Source organism: Lipotes vexillifer, unplaced genomic scaffold, assembly GCF_000442215.2.
Source record: "Lipotes vexillifer unplaced genomic scaffold, Lipotes_vexillifer_v1.1 scaffold397, whole genome shotgun sequence".
In the NCBI taxonomy this organism is placed as follows: Eukaryota; Metazoa; Chordata; class Mammalia; order Artiodactyla; family Lipotidae; genus Lipotes; species Lipotes vexillifer.
Window position 1 is genome coordinate 4,124,720 of NW_006772681.1, and position 17,109 is coordinate 4,141,828.

General features: G+C 46.3%; 1 protein-coding gene across 1 annotated transcript in view; it reads right to left on the bottom strand.

The window, feature by feature from the left end:
• DYNLRB1 (dynein light chain roadblock-type 1) overlaps window positions 1–17,068 on the bottom strand; it is a 19,042-nt gene extending 1,974 nt beyond the window's left edge. The window contains exons 1-3 of the mRNA XM_007447798.1: window positions 16,999–17,068; window positions 8,863–8,938; window positions 2,291–2,458 (exon numbers count right to left, since the gene is read on the bottom strand). Coding sequence (XP_007447860.1) covers window positions 2,291–2,458; window positions 8,863–8,938; window positions 16,999–17,001 — 247 coding nt within the window. The 5' untranslated portion in view covers window positions 17,002–17,068. The remainder of the gene's footprint in view (window positions 1–2,290; window positions 2,459–8,862; window positions 8,939–16,998) is intronic.
• Window positions 17,069–17,109: the final 41 nt, after the last annotated feature.

Sequence of the window (17,109 nt, forward strand, 5' to 3'; positions counted from 1 at the left end):
GCTGAACATGTGAAAAATGGCAGGACCTTGGCCATGTCTGCTTTGTGTCTGTTCAGATTCAAGGCTGAAGCTTGCTTCTTCCCATGACAATGGACATCTGGGAAGGAACAGATATTATAAGACTACGTTTCATGGCTAAGCAATCTGCATAAGTGAAAAATCACTAATAAAAATAGAAATAATTAACAAGCCACCGATAAAACTGATAAAAACAGATACGATTAGCTATACCAGTGTCTTTCCTTCCAAATAATCAAGCTCTACATTCAATAATAGCACTCCCAGTGCTTTGTGGGAAGCAGTGTGTTAAAGCTTGATTACACTGTGTTAACTCAGCTGTTCCAGAGCAGACATTCCTGGAAGCTTTAAGCCAAGAGATGCTGTCCACCGAGAGTCTGTCGACTTGGAGACCACATAATTTGTCCTTGCTTCACATTGTGAGCTTCCAGGTGGGGCACAAGGTCTGCTCTGATTTGGAGGGTTGGTAGCCTACTTTCTAGGGGAGTGGGGATTTGTCTATAATCACACAGCATGAAGTCTTGGGAGGGATGCGAGTTCAAATCTGATTCCAAGCCTTTCTGCCCAAACTCGTGCCAACATACTCAACCAGATGAGGCATCTCAGAATACCAGAGCAGTAACGGCCCCTACTAGACACTTTACAGATGTGGAAACAGAGGTTCGGAGGTGTTCTGTGATTTGCTACAGGTCATGCTCGTAAGAGGTGAAGCCGGGAAAACAGATGCTGTGCCTGCTGCAGTCTATTTTTGCTGACAGAAGCAGAGACCTCATCACTGGTCAGAGATGCATTAGACAGTGATGAAATTGATAAACAGTGTATGTATGTTTTTGGAATAAATGACTCTGAAGTTATCCTAGGTTCTTATTTGTGACTGACCTGCTCTGTCCCCACCCCTCCAGGGAGTGTCCCCAGGAGACTGTGGGCCCCTGTGACTGGCTCTATGGGTCTCTCCTTCACATCCTTCCAAGCGGCTCAACTGGACCCGAACAGGCCTGGAAACAGAACCAATATTGCTCTGCTGCAAGGAGTGGTTGACCGCCATCAAATACCTCAGAATTCTGCAGCCAGCCTCCTCGGCACCTGTGTTGCAAAGCCCAGGTGCAGTCAATGTCCCAGCCTCCCCACTGCCCTCTTTCATCCAGGCCCCCAGTCACAATCCTATCACCTCCTGCCTTAAAAAACCTCTGCTCACAGGGTTAAGTCCATGCAGCTGAGTTTGGCGTTTGAGGCCCCTTCTAAACTGGACCAAACGTATCACCTCACACTCCTTCCTACACATATCCTGGTGCCCTAGACAAGCTGCACTGCTGCCGCCTCCATCACCATGTGCACATTTAGCTCAGGCACACTCAACCACCGGGCTCAGCCAAAATGGAGATGGAGCGGGAGAAGTAACTGCAAAAACAGTCCTGGAGGATCTGTCTACCACTCCAGGCCGTGTGTGTGAGTGAGGTGAGGCAGGGCAGGGCAGGTGGCCCTGCTGTCCCCTCCTGTGGTCCCAGTCCTTATGGGCTCCTCCCATGGTAAGCATCTCATCACCCTGAGAATGATCCTAAGACAGGTATTGTTTGCACCACACAGTCCCCAAGTGCAAGCCAAGCACTACCTGTGAAACAAAATCAGCAATCTCTTCCAGTGCTGGAGGAAGGGCTGTCTGTATGGGGTCCAGAGAAATAGGACTATCGTTTGGAAGTGGGCAAATTAACATTTTTTCAAGGATAAAACAGTGCATGTTGTTTTTGCCTCACACTTTGGTTTAGAAGCACTGAATTCCTTTTTCTTCAAGCGTAGCTTTCCCACCCCCGGCACCCCCAAGCCCCACCCTGCTTGCTTACTCTTCACCTGTGCCCTCAAGACTCAGCTCAAGTGCTCCCTCCTCTGGGAAGCCTTTGCTGACCGCCACAAGCAGCCACAAGCAGCCCTAATCACATCCTCCTCTATGTTCCCAAGTGCTCCTTGAATTCCCCCACATCAAGGTGAGGATTACACTGTGATATGCTTATATGTCTCTCTCCCCCATGAGAACATAATTCCCTGCTGTGGCCTAGAACCCAGGACGGGGTCTGGCCTAGAGTCACTGTGAATGAGTACTTGTTGGGGACGCCAGCTGGAGACAGGCCAGGTGGTAAGGCAATCAAATCTGTACCTTCTGCTCTTCAGGCCTTTATGTGGAACCTATGGAGACACCCATGTGCTAAGCTGTCCTGATAGCTACAGAGCATGCACTGTGAGGGTCTGCTCCTAAGTGGGGATGTGGAAGACCCCTTACCTGGTGCAACCATAATTTCATTTTTCTTGGAGCGAATTCGAAGGAAGGTGAGGTCATTCTGGGGGTCAATTTCACGCACGGTGCTCCGGGCCTTCAAGATGAAGTTGTGCATGAGGTTGGCGTACTGTGTGGTGGTGGGATTGTCCATGGTGCTCTTGATGGGAATGCCTGAGGGGAGAGGAGACAGAGACTGAGCAGAACGTTGGGGTCCCTTTCTGCCCAGCTCTTAGCCCCACACCCATAATTCTAGAGTCTAGACTGGCAGTTAACAGTCAAAGCCCACTATTTACTGAAAGCTTGACAGGCAAGTGTTTGAGCACTTGAAGTGTGTCAACACCAGTCCCCAGAACTACTCTAAGGGCGGCGTCACCATCTTTACTTGCCAATGAGGCAACAGAAACTCTGAGCGGTGAGGTGGCCTGCCTGTGGTCACACAGCAGGTAAAGAGAAGCAGTGGGGTCAGGATTCAAACGCAGGCCTGTTGGCTCGACTGCCAGGCTCCTTTCACAGGGCCACATCATACTGGCTCGTTTCCAGCAATAGAAGGAGAGACTATCATTCATAACACTCAGAACAGAAACAAGGAGAATACCTCCTACAAATCTGTAAATACTAAAAAGTAGATAGAAGAAGAAAGGTCAGCCTGTGTCAAGATAGAACCATCACTGGTGTGATTGTTATTATTATTTTTATTATTATTATTTTAAATTTATTTATTTTAAATTTATTTTTATTTTTGGCTGCATTGGGTCTTCGTTGCTGCACATGGGCTTTCTATAGTTGCAGCGAGCGGGGGATACTCTTCACTGCGGTGCGTGGGCTTCTCATTGCGGTGGCTTCTCTTGTTGCAGAGCACGGGCTCTAGGCACACGGGCTTCAGTAGTTGTGGCTCGCGGGTTCTAGCGCGCAGGCTCAGTAGTGGCGCATGGGCTTAGATGGTCCGCGGCATGTGGGATCTTCCCGGACCAGGGCTCGAACCCATGTCCGCTGCATTGGGAGGTGGATTCTTAACCACTGCGCCACCAGGGAAGCCCAAAGCCCAGTTATAAACACACTGTCTATACACATGACTGCGCCCCCAATTTAAAGTCGGTTTCTCTGTCTGCAAACACCCTTGTAAACAGCATTGCTACTGCTTTCAACGAGCCCACAAGTGGCCATTCCACGGGGTTAATCATTCCCCTGTTGCTGGGTACTAAGGCTGGATTTTTTACTTAATTACTGTGCAGTGAACAACATCCTGCATCAAGCCTTTTCTGTTTTGAGGACTGCTTCCTTGTGATGAACTATTAAATGGACCTCCCTCACTGGACAGTGCCTATTGTCAGGGAGGTAAGGAAGAGGGCTCAGCTTGACCCACCTCAGGCCACGATTGGGTCATAAGGTGCCTATGAATCACTGTAACATGTCAGCAGAAGGCTCCATCGATGAGGCCCTGAGTGCCCACAGCTGACAGGCCCTTGTGACAAATGTGGCCCAAGTGGCTCCTCACACATAAGTGGCTGGATTTGGGGTCCAGGATCCTGCTATCTGGCCCATAACTGACCAGCCGAGGGATCAGCCAAAGACAGTCACCCTCAGGCCTACCCATGAGTGGCAAGAAACTGATCCAACCTTGTCTTACTAGGGTAGAGGAACATGAGTGTGGGCAGAAGAGGGCATGGTAGCAGGAGAAGCAGCTGAGTCAGAGAAGCTGGTTTCAGCCAAGTGGAGTTATGAGAACAGGTTGTAGTGATCACTTGTCTTTAAGGGACAAGATGACCAGGTCACCAGGGCTGTTGTTGGGTCCTGGATGGCAACAATGTACCCACCAGGGCCCCACGAGGCCTCATTCAATAGTGGAACCCTCCTGAGGTTGGCAGTATAAGCAGCTGAGGAGACGACTGAGCAGGAACTCTGAAATCTGATGACCTGGGCTTATACCCCGGCTCTGCCCCTTCGTGGCTGTGGCCTTACACAAGTGATTTAACCTCTCTGAGCCTCCATTTCCTCATCTGTGCTTCAAAGTGCTGCTGTGAGAATTAAACATGGATCAATTCATTTGAGAATATTTAGCAACAGTATGCATGTAATAAGTGTTGATTTATTATCAACATCACCCACACAGTAAATCCCATCCCCCAGGAAACTTGAGGGGCCAGTCTCGAGGCCTGGCAAAGTTTGGGTATCAAACTTCTTGACCTTCTCTTTTACATACCACAAGGCCACCTTCTCTCACGTCCCTCTGACTCAAACTTTCTTTCCCTCCCCTATTCTCTCCTGACCCCCACTGTCCTTCATGTCTCCATCCACCCCCAGATGTGGTCAGTGCCCCCATTCTACAGTCCCAGCACCATGCAATTGTCTTTCGGAGCAGTTAACTCAAGTTTGGTATCACACCTTTATGGAAGTGATCATTATGTTTGCCCCCGCAGCAGACTTTAAGCTCCCTGCGGGCCAGAACCAGGTCTGCTGTGCTCACCAGTGTCTTTAGAGAGACTGCATTAAGCATTTATGGCTGTTCATAAATGAGTAGACACAGGTGTACTTCTAGTAGTTCAAATACTGTCATGGGACCTCCCTGGTGGTCCAGTGGCTAGGACTCCGTGCTCCCAATGCAGGGGGCCGGGGTTTGATCTATGGTCAGGGAACTAGATCCCACATGCCGCAACTATGAGTCTGCACGCCGCAACTAAAGATCCCACACGTGGCAACAAAGATCAAGCATGGTGCATTGAAGACCCAGTGCAGCCGAATAAATAAATATTTAAAATAAACAAATACCCCAAAACCCCCAAATACTATCATGAATGTGATCACATTTCTGTCAAGTGAGAAACTGTGTAAAGGAGAAAAGAAACTAACTTCTTGTTGGCTCACTTTAAAAACAAAAGAAAACATGGAGCTGGCAGGGTGGGGATAGAGGGCAGGGACCAAAACTGGGGATAATTTCAAACAAGGACAAGAGATAATTCCAGATTCACAGGATGCCAGAGCTGGGGAACACCTCACAGACAGCCTAATGACTAGGCTGCCTATTCTAGGCCTTTGCCCTCACAAACGGGCACTGTGCAGCCCACAGAAGTGGCTGGTCACCTCGAAGGCATGATTTCTAATCTGGGGCTCAGATCTGTCAGGTTGTATAGCCAGGTCCTCTCACCGAACCTACCTCTATCAATCAACAATTTAAAAACATTAACAAAATTTAACAGATGTTTATTAAGCACCAACTTTGTGTCAGCATTGTTGCAGGTGCTGGGGACACAGTAGTGAACATGAGAGATAAATTCCTGCCCTCAGAGAGTTTACATATTTGAGTCTTTTATTTTGCCCTGTGTGGGTAGCAGCGGAAGATGGCAGGGGGTCTGGAGAGGTACAAATAGAATGTTCTTTACATTCTTCTTTCTTTTTTAAAAATAAATTTATTTATTCATTTATTTTATTTTTGGCTGCGCTGGGTCTTCACTGCTGCACGCGGGCTTTCTCTAGCTGTGGTGAGCGGGGGCTACTCTTCATTGCGGTGTGCAGGCTTCTCATTGCGGTGGCTTCTCTTGTTGTGGGGCACGGGCTCTAGGCATGCGGGCTTCAGTAGTTGCGGCATGTAGGCTTCAGTAGTTGTGGCTCGCAGGCTCTAGAGCACAGGCTCAGTAATTGTGGTGTATGGGCTTAGTCGCTCCGCGGCATGTGGGATCTTCCTGGACCAGGGCTCGAATCCGTGTCCCCTGCATTGGCAGGCGGATTCTTAACCACTGCACCACCAGGGAAGCCCTGTTCCTTACATTCTTGGTTAAGTCTGCTTAAACCCACACTTTTATTATGAAACACCATTTAAATGTGGCCAAGGCTGAGACATCAACAGGCAATGGCAGGTGGTTGGTAAGTGATTGGGACAAGAGCATGTCATGATTTTAGGGGCGGGAAGCAATCCCTCTGGACTGGGATGGTCAGGGAAGGCATCCTGCAGGAAGAGGCAGCTGAGCTGAATCATGGGGGTAGGAAAGGCTGAGAGGGTTAATAAAGGTCCCTAATACAATGATCCTTAACTGATCACCTCTAAACGGAAGTCTTCAGAGGGCTTAAGAGCCCCAAAGGGCAGTGAGTTCTGACCACCTCCATCTATGGGACCTAGTTCACTTCTACCCCACCACCAGGAAGCCCTGTTCCTTACATTCTTGGTTAAGTCTGCTTAAACCCACACTTTTATTATGAAACACCATTTAAATGTGGCCAAGGCTGAGACATCAACAGGCAATGGCAGGTGGTTGGTAAGTGATTGGGACAAGAGCATGTCATGATTTTAGGGGCGGGAAGCAATCCCTCTGGACTGGGATGGTCAGGGAAGGCATCCTGCAGGAAGAGGCAGCTGAGCTGAATCATGGGGGTAGGAAAGGCTGAGAGGGTTAATAAAGGTCCCTAATACAATGATCCTTAACTGATCACCTCTAAACGGAAGTCTTCAGAGGGCTTAAGAGCCCCAAAGGGCAGTGAGTTCTGACCACCTCCATCTATGGCTGGGTGATCTTGGGCAGGTTACCTCACCGCTCTCAGCTTCCAGTTTCTCATCTGAAAAACGGGCAAACGTCCCTGCTTTGCAGGCTCACTGTGTGAAATGTAAATGAGAGACTGAAGTGGGAGCTCCGTGAATGGAACATAAATTAAAAATAAACACAGGGACTTCCCTGGCAGTCCCGTGGTTAAGGCTCTGTGCTTCCATTTCAGGGGACATGGGTTCGATCCCTGGTTGGGGAACTAAGATCCCACATGCCATGCGGCATGGCCAATAAATAAATAAATAAACACAATAATTTTTAACATTCATATGACATTTACTATACATCAGGCACCGTTCTAAATGCTTCCCTTAGAAGAAAGTAGTATGACTGTCCACATTTTACAGATGAGGAAACTGGAACAGAGAGGTTAAGTGACTTGTTAAGATCATACAGTTGATAAGTAAGGAGGGTCAGGATTCAAACCCAGGCAGTCTGGTTCCACATTCCATATTCTTAGTCACTGTGCCATACTGCCACATTAGTATACAAAAAATAAGTCCTCATCATTAGTATCCAAAAGGTGGTAAGCAGTTGGGGCTATATTTTCCAAATGAAAAAGCTCAACTTTGGGGGCAGTTTTAAGGCAAGAATGAAGCCTTGTGGTTTGGAATACTACAGGAAGCTTAGGGGTCCCAGCTGGGGAGTCGGCCCCTGGGGCTGTTCCCTCCCCATCTGGGGTCAAAAATGTCCAGTCCCAGAAGAGAGTCTTTTTCTGAGTGACATACAGTCTTCTGGGTCTTGGAGCAAGAAGCTCCCTGTAGCAAGGACCAACCACTCCATTTGAGGCAGCTAAGTTCTGAAGAGGAAGGGGAAGCCTCAGGCCACCCAGTTGATCAGTGGTGGATCTGACCTGTCTCCCAGTGTCCTCTGGGCTCCCCAACCTGCTGCCTCCTTTTAACGCAACGACCTCGTGGTTTAATTAGAGTCTGACAAAGCTGGGGAGCACACTCTGCCTGGCTCTGGGCTGTCCAGGGTCTGACGACTTGGAAAACAACATTCTGGGGACATGCCACCTTCAATTTGTCACCCTTGGTGACTTTCATTCTGCTCTAGGCACTGTTGGCACTGTTGAGAATTCTGCCTTTCCAAAACAAGGCCCAGAATGACAATGCATACACACAGAGGCTCTCAAGGAGCCTCAAACAAAGCAGAGCTGACTGAATGCACTGGACTTGAGAATTGGGGGAGCCTAGCTGGGTGACCCTGGACATGGCCTGGGACATAGTCCAGCAGCCACCCTCTGGTCCTTCACAGCACAGCGTGGGAGAAAGAGCATAAGTGCGTTCAGACAGACTTGGGATGAAATCCTGGCTCTATAATGGTAGGTGAATCAATTAAATTTCTAGACTCACTCTTGTCCACTGCAAAGTGGAGACAACAGAGCTGCTTCAAGGGATAAATGAAAAAATACGTTTTGTGAAGCACCAGCCCATGGTCTGGCACAGAATAGTTGTGCGCTAATGTTAGTTCCCTTCTTCACCATGTCTACTGCAGTAGGAGAAAATTAGCATCTGTACTTTTCTAGTTGTTGAAATAATGTCCCAGAAGAGGAGGGAAAACTATAGGCCCAAAGAAGTTGACAAGAGTATTATCTAGCAAAAAAAAGTAGAAACAGCATAAATGTAGGATGGTCAATAAACATTGTACTGGCAGTTAAAAATTTTGCTTACATAAACCACGCAGCAAAAAAAAAAAAAAAAAAAAAAAAACCCAAACAAACAAAAACTCATGAGTAAAACATATGCAAAAGAGTAACAACTATAATTATGACCAAGAGAAAATGCACCTGGACAAGGGCTGAAAAAGTATGGCATACTGAAAAGTATGATGTGTCAGGGCAGTGGGATAGAGTGAATTTTTCCTTTTTTTAAATTTAGAATCCTAGTAATAGTGCTTGGACACTAGAGGTGTTTAAAAAAAAAAAAGGGTGAGAAATAGATCAGGTAATGAGAGGTTTAGTAAAAAGCAAGTGTTATGCTGTGTTGGGCTATTTTCTGGGGGCCTGCCTGCACTCAGGTCATGGCCGGAAGGAGGGTGTACCTTCTGTGTTCACCACGATGATTCCCTGCACGCCCTTCTGGCTCTGAAGTCGCTTCAGTGTCTCCTCCACCTCTGCCTGCCAGAGAGAATAAGACCAAGGTTAGGAGGGGTCAGGAAGGCCGGATCAACTCCCTCACAGCCCTGGCAGATGAATCACACATTCCAACGACAAACAAGTAACACCGAGGCACGTGGCACTTCCTGAAAGCTCCCCAGGCCTATTTGTAATGGTCCCTAGGCCACCACCAGCATCTAAACCATCATCTTCCCAGTATGGGGTGGGGCTGTGCTCCTGACCCTTTGCCCACCAGGGGCCCTTTGCCCCTCAGCTGTTGGGGAGCAGAATTCAAATACCATTCCCAGGAGTACAGACACATCCATGACTCACATATTTGGTACAGCTGGGGGACAAACCAGAGGATTCCAATGATTAAAAAAAATCCAAACAGGGGTGTCTAACAGGAAGGAGACACATAATCATTTGTGGCCCAAAGAGGATAACTGAAAACACTCCAAAGGAAGCAAAATGATCCCATGAGGATAGACTCAGTGACCTAATAAGCTGGCACCTGAGATAGGGTGACACGTGGCACACAGCCATAGCAAATGCTGAGGAAGGGGCTCATTAATCCTGCATCTCCGGGTGCTAGTCTGGGTGGGATACTCTGGCACATGGAATTTGTAAACAGGGTAGACAGACTTTGGGCCCTCACCTTGCAAGCCCTTCTCTATTATTATTCCCATCTCTTTTACCCTTCCATCCACTCTCCACCTACATGTCCATACCTCCCTGTCCCCACATCTTTTTACCCGAACAAGGCCTCTTCTCTGCTGAAATCCAGCAAATTCTTGTAGATCATCTAAGATATCACCTCCTCCATGAAGCCTTGACTGTACCTCTCTGGGGATGCATTAGGTACTGCTTTACTTGGAGTCTCTATAATGGTCTGCAGAGTAGGGGCTCAATAAATAGCTGTTAAACTGAACTAGGTCTAATTCTTCCTGTGGACGGAGACTGGCCTGAAGTGTTTGTTCTCAGGAGATCCCTTCTGTACCCATCCAGAATCTAGTCAGAAGCTCCTCACAGGCCGAGAGTCAGACTATGTTGGAAACAGAGGCTCTGTTCACCAAGAGAGTGGTCCCCCACCCTCATGGGCTAATGAGTTGGCCCAGGGGGAGGAGCTTCTAAACAGTGGACGGAGATGGCACAACGATTGTTTTTCTAGTAGGCACAAGCCTCACAATCCAGTCTCTGCCACCCACTCCCCAATGACATGTGAATACTCTCAAATGCCAGATGGAAGGGCAAACAAGTTCCTTCTACAAAATGTCAGAGAGCCTAATGCCTCTATAATCTGGAGCCTTGGTAAAAGGACAGGGCTAGCTATGTGGATGTGAGAGTATAATACAGTGGGTTATACATGTATGGGATCATAATTCATTCAGCAGACTTTCAGTGAGCTCCTACTACACACTATTCTGGAGAGGAGCGGTAAAGTATGATAGTGGTCAAACTATACAGTACTCAATCTGACCTGGTAACCCTCCTGGAAATTCACCCTAAGGAAATAATCCTAAAGAACTAAAAGAACACAGCAAGATGTTTGCTGCAGTGACATCTGCAATAACAAAAAAGCAGGAGGAGCCCCAAATGCCCAGTAATTAGGGAAAAGGCCAAGGAAATTTTGGAATGTCCGTTCACAGGAATATAATACATACATTAACAATGGGGATCAGAATATTTATACCACCACAAAGAGGAAGTGCTGCGAGATTGCATACATATGAAAACAAGAAGAGGGCTAGGATTATGGAAAAAAATAAAAAGCCACACTGAGAGCAGAGAAGTATAGATTAGGTTTTCGTTTCTTTCTTTTTTTTAAACAGCCTCTTTTACTCTATTATATTGTTTCTATTTTTTATATAATAATTCCACATATATATTTATTTGTTTATTTATTTGGCTGCATTGGGTCTCAATTGTGGCACACAGGATCTTTCGTGGCGGTGCTCGGGCTTCTCTCCAGTTGTGGCTCGTGGGCTCCAGGGTGTGTGAGCTCTGTAGTTTGCAGCATGCAGCCTCTCTCCTTGAGGCACGTGAACCCAGTAGCTGTGGCACGCGGGCTTAGTTGCCCTGCGGCATGTGGGATCTTAGTTCCCCGACCAGGGATCGAACCCTCATCCCCTGCATTGGTAGGTGGATATTTTACCACTGGACCACCAGGGAAGTCCCCATTGTTTCTATTTACAAACATTTTTTTTTTTTTTTTTTCCTTGCGTTATGCGGGCCTCTCACTGTTGTGGCCTCTCCCATTTGCGGAGCACAGGCTCCGGACGCGCAGGCTCAGTGGCCATGGCTCACGGGCCCAGCCGCTCTGCGGCATGTGGGATCTTCCCGAAACGGGGCACGAACCCGCGTCTCCTGCATCGGCAGGCGGACTCTCAAGCACTGCGCCACCAGGGAAGCCCTACAAACATTTTTTAACCCATCTCTCTTTGTATCCAAGCGATCAGACATCTCTGATTTAGGAACAGGGCCCTGACATTCTCAACATTATGAGAATAAGAATATATAGGAATAAGTAGGATGGCAATTTAGGACAGCTCAAACAATCTGTAATCAAACTGGGGACGGGGCAGGGCTTCCCTGGTGGCGCAGTGGTTGAGAGTCTGCCTGCCGATGCAGGGGACACGGGTTCGTGCCCCAGTCTGGGAAGATCCCACATGCGGCAGAGCGGCTAGGCCCATGAGCCATGGCCACTGAGCCTGCGCATCTGTAGCCTGTGCTCCGCAACGGGAGAGGCCACAACAGTGAGAGGCCTGCGTACCACAAAAAAAAAAAAAACTGCGGACGGGGCAAACTAAAACCAGATGCCAGAATCGAAGTCCAAAATACCCCTGGAGATTGGAAAGTGAGGCTGAAATGAAAAAGATGAAATTTCATAAGACTGCTATTCATTCAATAACTATATGGGAAACTTCTATGTGCCAGATGTTGTTTTAGGCCTAGGGATGCTGTATTGAACAAAATATGACAAAAATCCCTGCTCTCATGAAGCCGACACTGGTGGGTGGGGGAAGGGAATCAGACATTTAAAAAAAACATAAAATACAAATGTCAAATACAGTAGGGATGGGGGATCTGGAATGCAGGGGCTGACGGCAATTTTAAACAAGGTGGTCAGAGAAGGCCTCACTAAGGTGATAGTTGAGTAGAGATCTGAAAGGAAACGAGGGAGCTAACCATGCAGATTTCTAGGGAGAGTGTTCCAGAAAAAAAGCAAAGGAGCCAGTGTGGCTGAGGGCAGTGAGTGGCAGGCAGCCACATGAGGGAGGGAGCCAGGATCAGACTAGATTTCAGGGGGCCTCACAGACCAGAGTAATGACTTTGGTTTTTAATGGGGAGGGTGTGAGGAGCCACTAGCAGGTTTTGAGGTGAGCAGTGACAAGATCTCTTTCAAAAGGATGGCCCTGGCTGCTGTGTGGAGAATGGACTGCAGGGGGCAAGCACAGCCTGCCTGAGCCCGGGCCTGGCATGTGCTGCTCCTTCTGAAAGCAGCAACCTTCTCTCCCTCACTCAACCACTTGATGTAACTAACTCCCAACTCTTTGGACTCAGCTCATGAGCCTCCTACGGGAGGCCTTCTCTGACACCTGCCCCTCTTCTAGGTACCCACGCACCCTGACTCCATAGCACTTATCACAATGGAGTGTAACTGCCTGTCTTGCATCTGTCTCCTCCTCCAGACCCAAGGCACCCCGGGAGCAGGAACCTAGACTTTGTAATCCCAGAACCTGGTACAGCATAGGCTCAATAGATACTTAAGGAACAAATAAAAACCATTTCTACAACCATGTTTTAGAAAAATCAACCTTTTTAAGTACAGTACCCAGGGTGAAAAGGAGCTAAGCTTTAGTTGATCCTAAATTTAATGAGAACCAACTACTGAGATCTGACTGCTTAAAAAGTAAACACACTTACCAAGAAAGGGAGGACATACACATATACAATGACCAACTCAGAATCTGCTACAGGTCAGATATTACGATGAATGTTTTCAGACACGTCTCATCTGAACCTTCCACGGTTAGTATGATCTCCATTTTACAATGAGAAAAACCAAGGTTCAGAAAGGAGAAGAGTTTTTGCCCCAAAACACACAGTCGGTCAAGAGAAGAGCTGAGGGACTTCCCCGGTGCTGCAGTGGTTAAGAATCCGCCTGCCAAGGCAGGGGACATGGGTTTGATCCCTGGTCTGGGAAGATCCCACATGCCGTGCAGCAACTAAGCCCGTGAGCCACAACTACTGAGCCTGCACTCTAGAGCCCACGAGCCACACTACTGAGCCCGAGTGCCACAACTACCGAAGCCCATGTGCCTAGAGCCCGTGCTCTGCAACAAGAGAAGCCACCGTAATGAGAAGCCCTCACACTGCAACAGAGAGTAGCCCCCGCTCGCTGCAACTAGAGAAAAGCCCAAGATGCAGCCCAAAATAAATAAATTAATTAATTAAAAAAAAAAGAGAAGAGCTGAATATACCACTGACCACAAATGATGAGGTCCCAGTCCTCGGGGAGTTCACATTTTGGTGGAAGAGACCTTCAAAAACAAATGACCAAGATTCTTGCAGGGTACAGGGATGGGGTGGGGGTTGGGGGGCGGGGGGGGGGACAGGAGGATGCTACTTGACAAGTGTGGTCAAGATGTAATCTTTAACTAAATGATGAGAAAGAAAAGCACTCCACACAATGGGATGAAAGCAAAGGCAGTGAAGTGGGAAGGAGTCTGGCATGTTCAAAGGAATAAAGAGAACCAGTAATGCCAAGGTTTTTGATTCTTTGCTAATCTGACTGGCAAAACCCAAGTAATAGAAAGCCAACTTTTCTTTAATGTTTAAGAATTATCAGTGACGTTCGTCAGAAAAATAAAAAACTTATCAGTGAAGTTAAAGTGGAATTTGCTTGCATCTCTCCTTTTTTGTCTTGATTTTTCCATGTATCTTATTGATTTTCAAAAACTTATGTTAGAAATATTAGACTATTGTCCATCATATAAATTACACTTCTCCCACTTTTCAAATGTAACCTTATGATTTTTTTTCAATAATCAGAAGTTCAAAATTTTTATGTAGTCAAATTTAATAAAAATTTTTTCCTGGAAGACTAGAAAATAGCTTCTCCAATCTGACCCCAACCAGTAGCGTGGGGCTAGGCTTGGGTGAGTGGGGGTCATGAGGTCTAGAGGAGGCACTGCACACCTGCTTTCAGGAGAAAATGCTTAAAACAAACTTCAAGTTCAGCCCTGAGGAGCCAAGAAAGAAAACAAATGATGCCAAAAAGACACAAGCAGCAACAGAGACATCTGCAGATGGTAAAGGAGTCCTAGTTAGGCATCCAAGTCATGCCACCTTTGTCTTTAAAGTTTGTCATCCCTGCAGTGCTAGCCAACTGGTACCAGAAATATCTGATTGGATATTCTGGGTCGGCTCACATCACCAAATTCCTGTCCTGCTCCTAGAGACAGCCCAACTGGTATCCTCAGCACCTGGACTCTTTATTACTGTTAACATGGGTGTCTGCATCAGAGAAGGGTTATCTAGTTCCCAGCTGCATGTTGCTGACAGACAAAACAAACACACACACACACACACAAAACAAACAAACAAACAACAACAAAAACAAGCAGCAGTAAAACTCCAAGATTCATTGGTTTGGCATAGGAGGGATAACCATCTGAAGCAAAAGATTCACAAAGAAACTGTGACCAATTTGAATAATAAGCATGAAATTTTTAATTGCTATAAAACAAAAATGAATTAAAAGGAGGGAAAAACATTTGCATCAAATAGAACAAAGGAGTAATTCCAAAATATCACACAGAATGATTATGTTTTTGAACGCTCGCAGTATTATGGCAAAACTGGTACAAAGGCAATACGACCTTTTGGGAAAGCTACAGGACAATACTATTGCGAGAACCTTAAGTGCTGGTCCCCTTGCCTCAGAAATTCTTTTCCTGAGAATTTCTACTAAGGAAATAAAGTAATAAATTAAAAAAAAAAGACAAAGAAAACAAACTCTACGCATTCAGAGACATTCATCACAGTGTCATCTCTGTTAATGAACTAGAAGCAACCCAAATGTGCACCAGGGGAATGATTTGGCAAATTATGGTAAAAATATTTCATTGACTATTATGTAGTTACTAAAAATGATTCATTACAAAGATGATGAAGCAACAAAGTTATATGTCTTTGGACATTAAAACAAACAGAAACAAAAAACTAGCAGGTACATCTTGAAAAATAAGCATATGTGAACAAAGAGGAAGGAGAACGTACAAAGATGAAAATACTTGTGTGATAGAGTAGAACTGGATGCTAATTATGGATGATTTTTATATCACCTCACCATCCTAAGGGGCAATTTGTCAGTTTCTACCAAAATGTTGAAACATGCATGCCAGAAGTACCACTACTACATAACACTAACATAAGTGCAAAAAAAAAAAAAAAAAAAAAAAAAAAAAAAAACCCTGGACTGAAAAACTGTAAACCATCTAAATGTATATACTGCAAGAGAATATGAATACAGTCCTTTAAAAGAATGAAGTAGATTTGTATTTATCGACATGGAAAAATATTTGGTATCTTTTAGTGAACACAGAGTAGGTTGCAGAATGAGATTATCTATACATATTAGCCTAAAGTAAAATTAATATGTATAAATACATATGTTCCACTTTCATGTAATAAACAGGCTGTATATAAATGTGCTTATGCGCTAAACAAACCTGAAAGGAAACACACCTACTGTCAACAGTCATTACCAGAGGGAAGTGAGATACAGACTACCTACACTTTCTACATTACATACTTTGGTACTGCTTCAATTTGTTAAACTGTGCATCTAAATATGTTTTGCTTTTATGAATATAAACACACAACAGCATGGTACAGGTTGCAAGAAGCTACCATTTGTGTAAGAAAAAGAGGCGGCATATATACATGCTTTGTATAGATATATTAATAAAAGAAACTAACAGTGTTTCTGAAGGAGACTGAGGCTGGGTGTCAGGGTTGGGTGGGAGATTTTTCACTTAGATCCTTTCAGATTATTATTATTACTTTTTTTACTGTAAAATTTATTTGTTAAAAATTTTTTTAGTTTAAAAATTGATGTGAAAGATGAAGTTACTTCATCTATACTATAAACTAGCTAACTATGTAAAGCAAAGTATACAGCTAAACTATATAAAGCAAAAACTGAAGAGAAAATGACTAATAGGAGTAATACGCCTAATTATAAGTCGTCACCTCCAGGTCACGGCACTGTTTCTTATTCCTTTTCAATTTTTCTTATAGACTTTAAATTCTTAAATAAGATTTCCGAAAACCATTCACATGATTTAACATTTAAAAGGTCTTTTCAAGTTTATTACAAGTTGGGAGGATTAAAAACACAAGAAAACAAACCTGTAAAGGTGTAAAGAGCCCACAGTTCTAGCCAGCAAGGCAGGAACCCCAAGGGTGGATCCCGCTCGTTTCTGACTCATGCACCATGTCCCAGCGTCTCGAAAGAACCACAGGGACAGAAAGGCAGCAGTCGAGCTTCTAGGGTTCAAATACACCTCCGCCATTTCCTGGGGCAAGGCACTTAGCTTTACCAGGTTTCAGACTCCAAGTATGTAAAAGGGGGATAATGGTTGTACCTACTTCACATAGCTATGGTGAGGAGGAAGGGCAGGGTAGGTAAAGCGCTTAGCAGTGCCTGACACAAATTAAGCTTCCCGGAAGTGTAATCATTATTGCTGTTATCTCGCAACAAGGCCCAGGATGCTAGGAGGCAGAGGCCTGCGGGCCTGCCTCCCCATCTCCGTCAATCCTTCGCCGAGGCCCAAGCAACTGCTTCCGGTCTAGGGACAGCGGAATCCGGTGTCCCCTCGGTCTAGTCTGGAGGCCCGCGCCGCCCCGGTTCCTACCTCCAGACAACTCGGCCCCGGCCCCGCCCAGCCCCGCGGATACCCAGTCCAGCGCTAGGAGCCGCCCCCGGAGGATGGAAGGCCAGGCTCAGGGTGTTGGGAAGTCGTGCTCGGCCACCTCCCAGCCGCCTGCCACAAGCTCCGGCAGACACTCACCATCTCGGACCGATCCGGTAGCTCCGCGTAGCCAACCCTCAGCCCAGTCCCGCTGCCTCTCTGCGCCTGCGCACAGCCCCCTGTCAAGGCGGACAGCCTCGGTAGCCTATC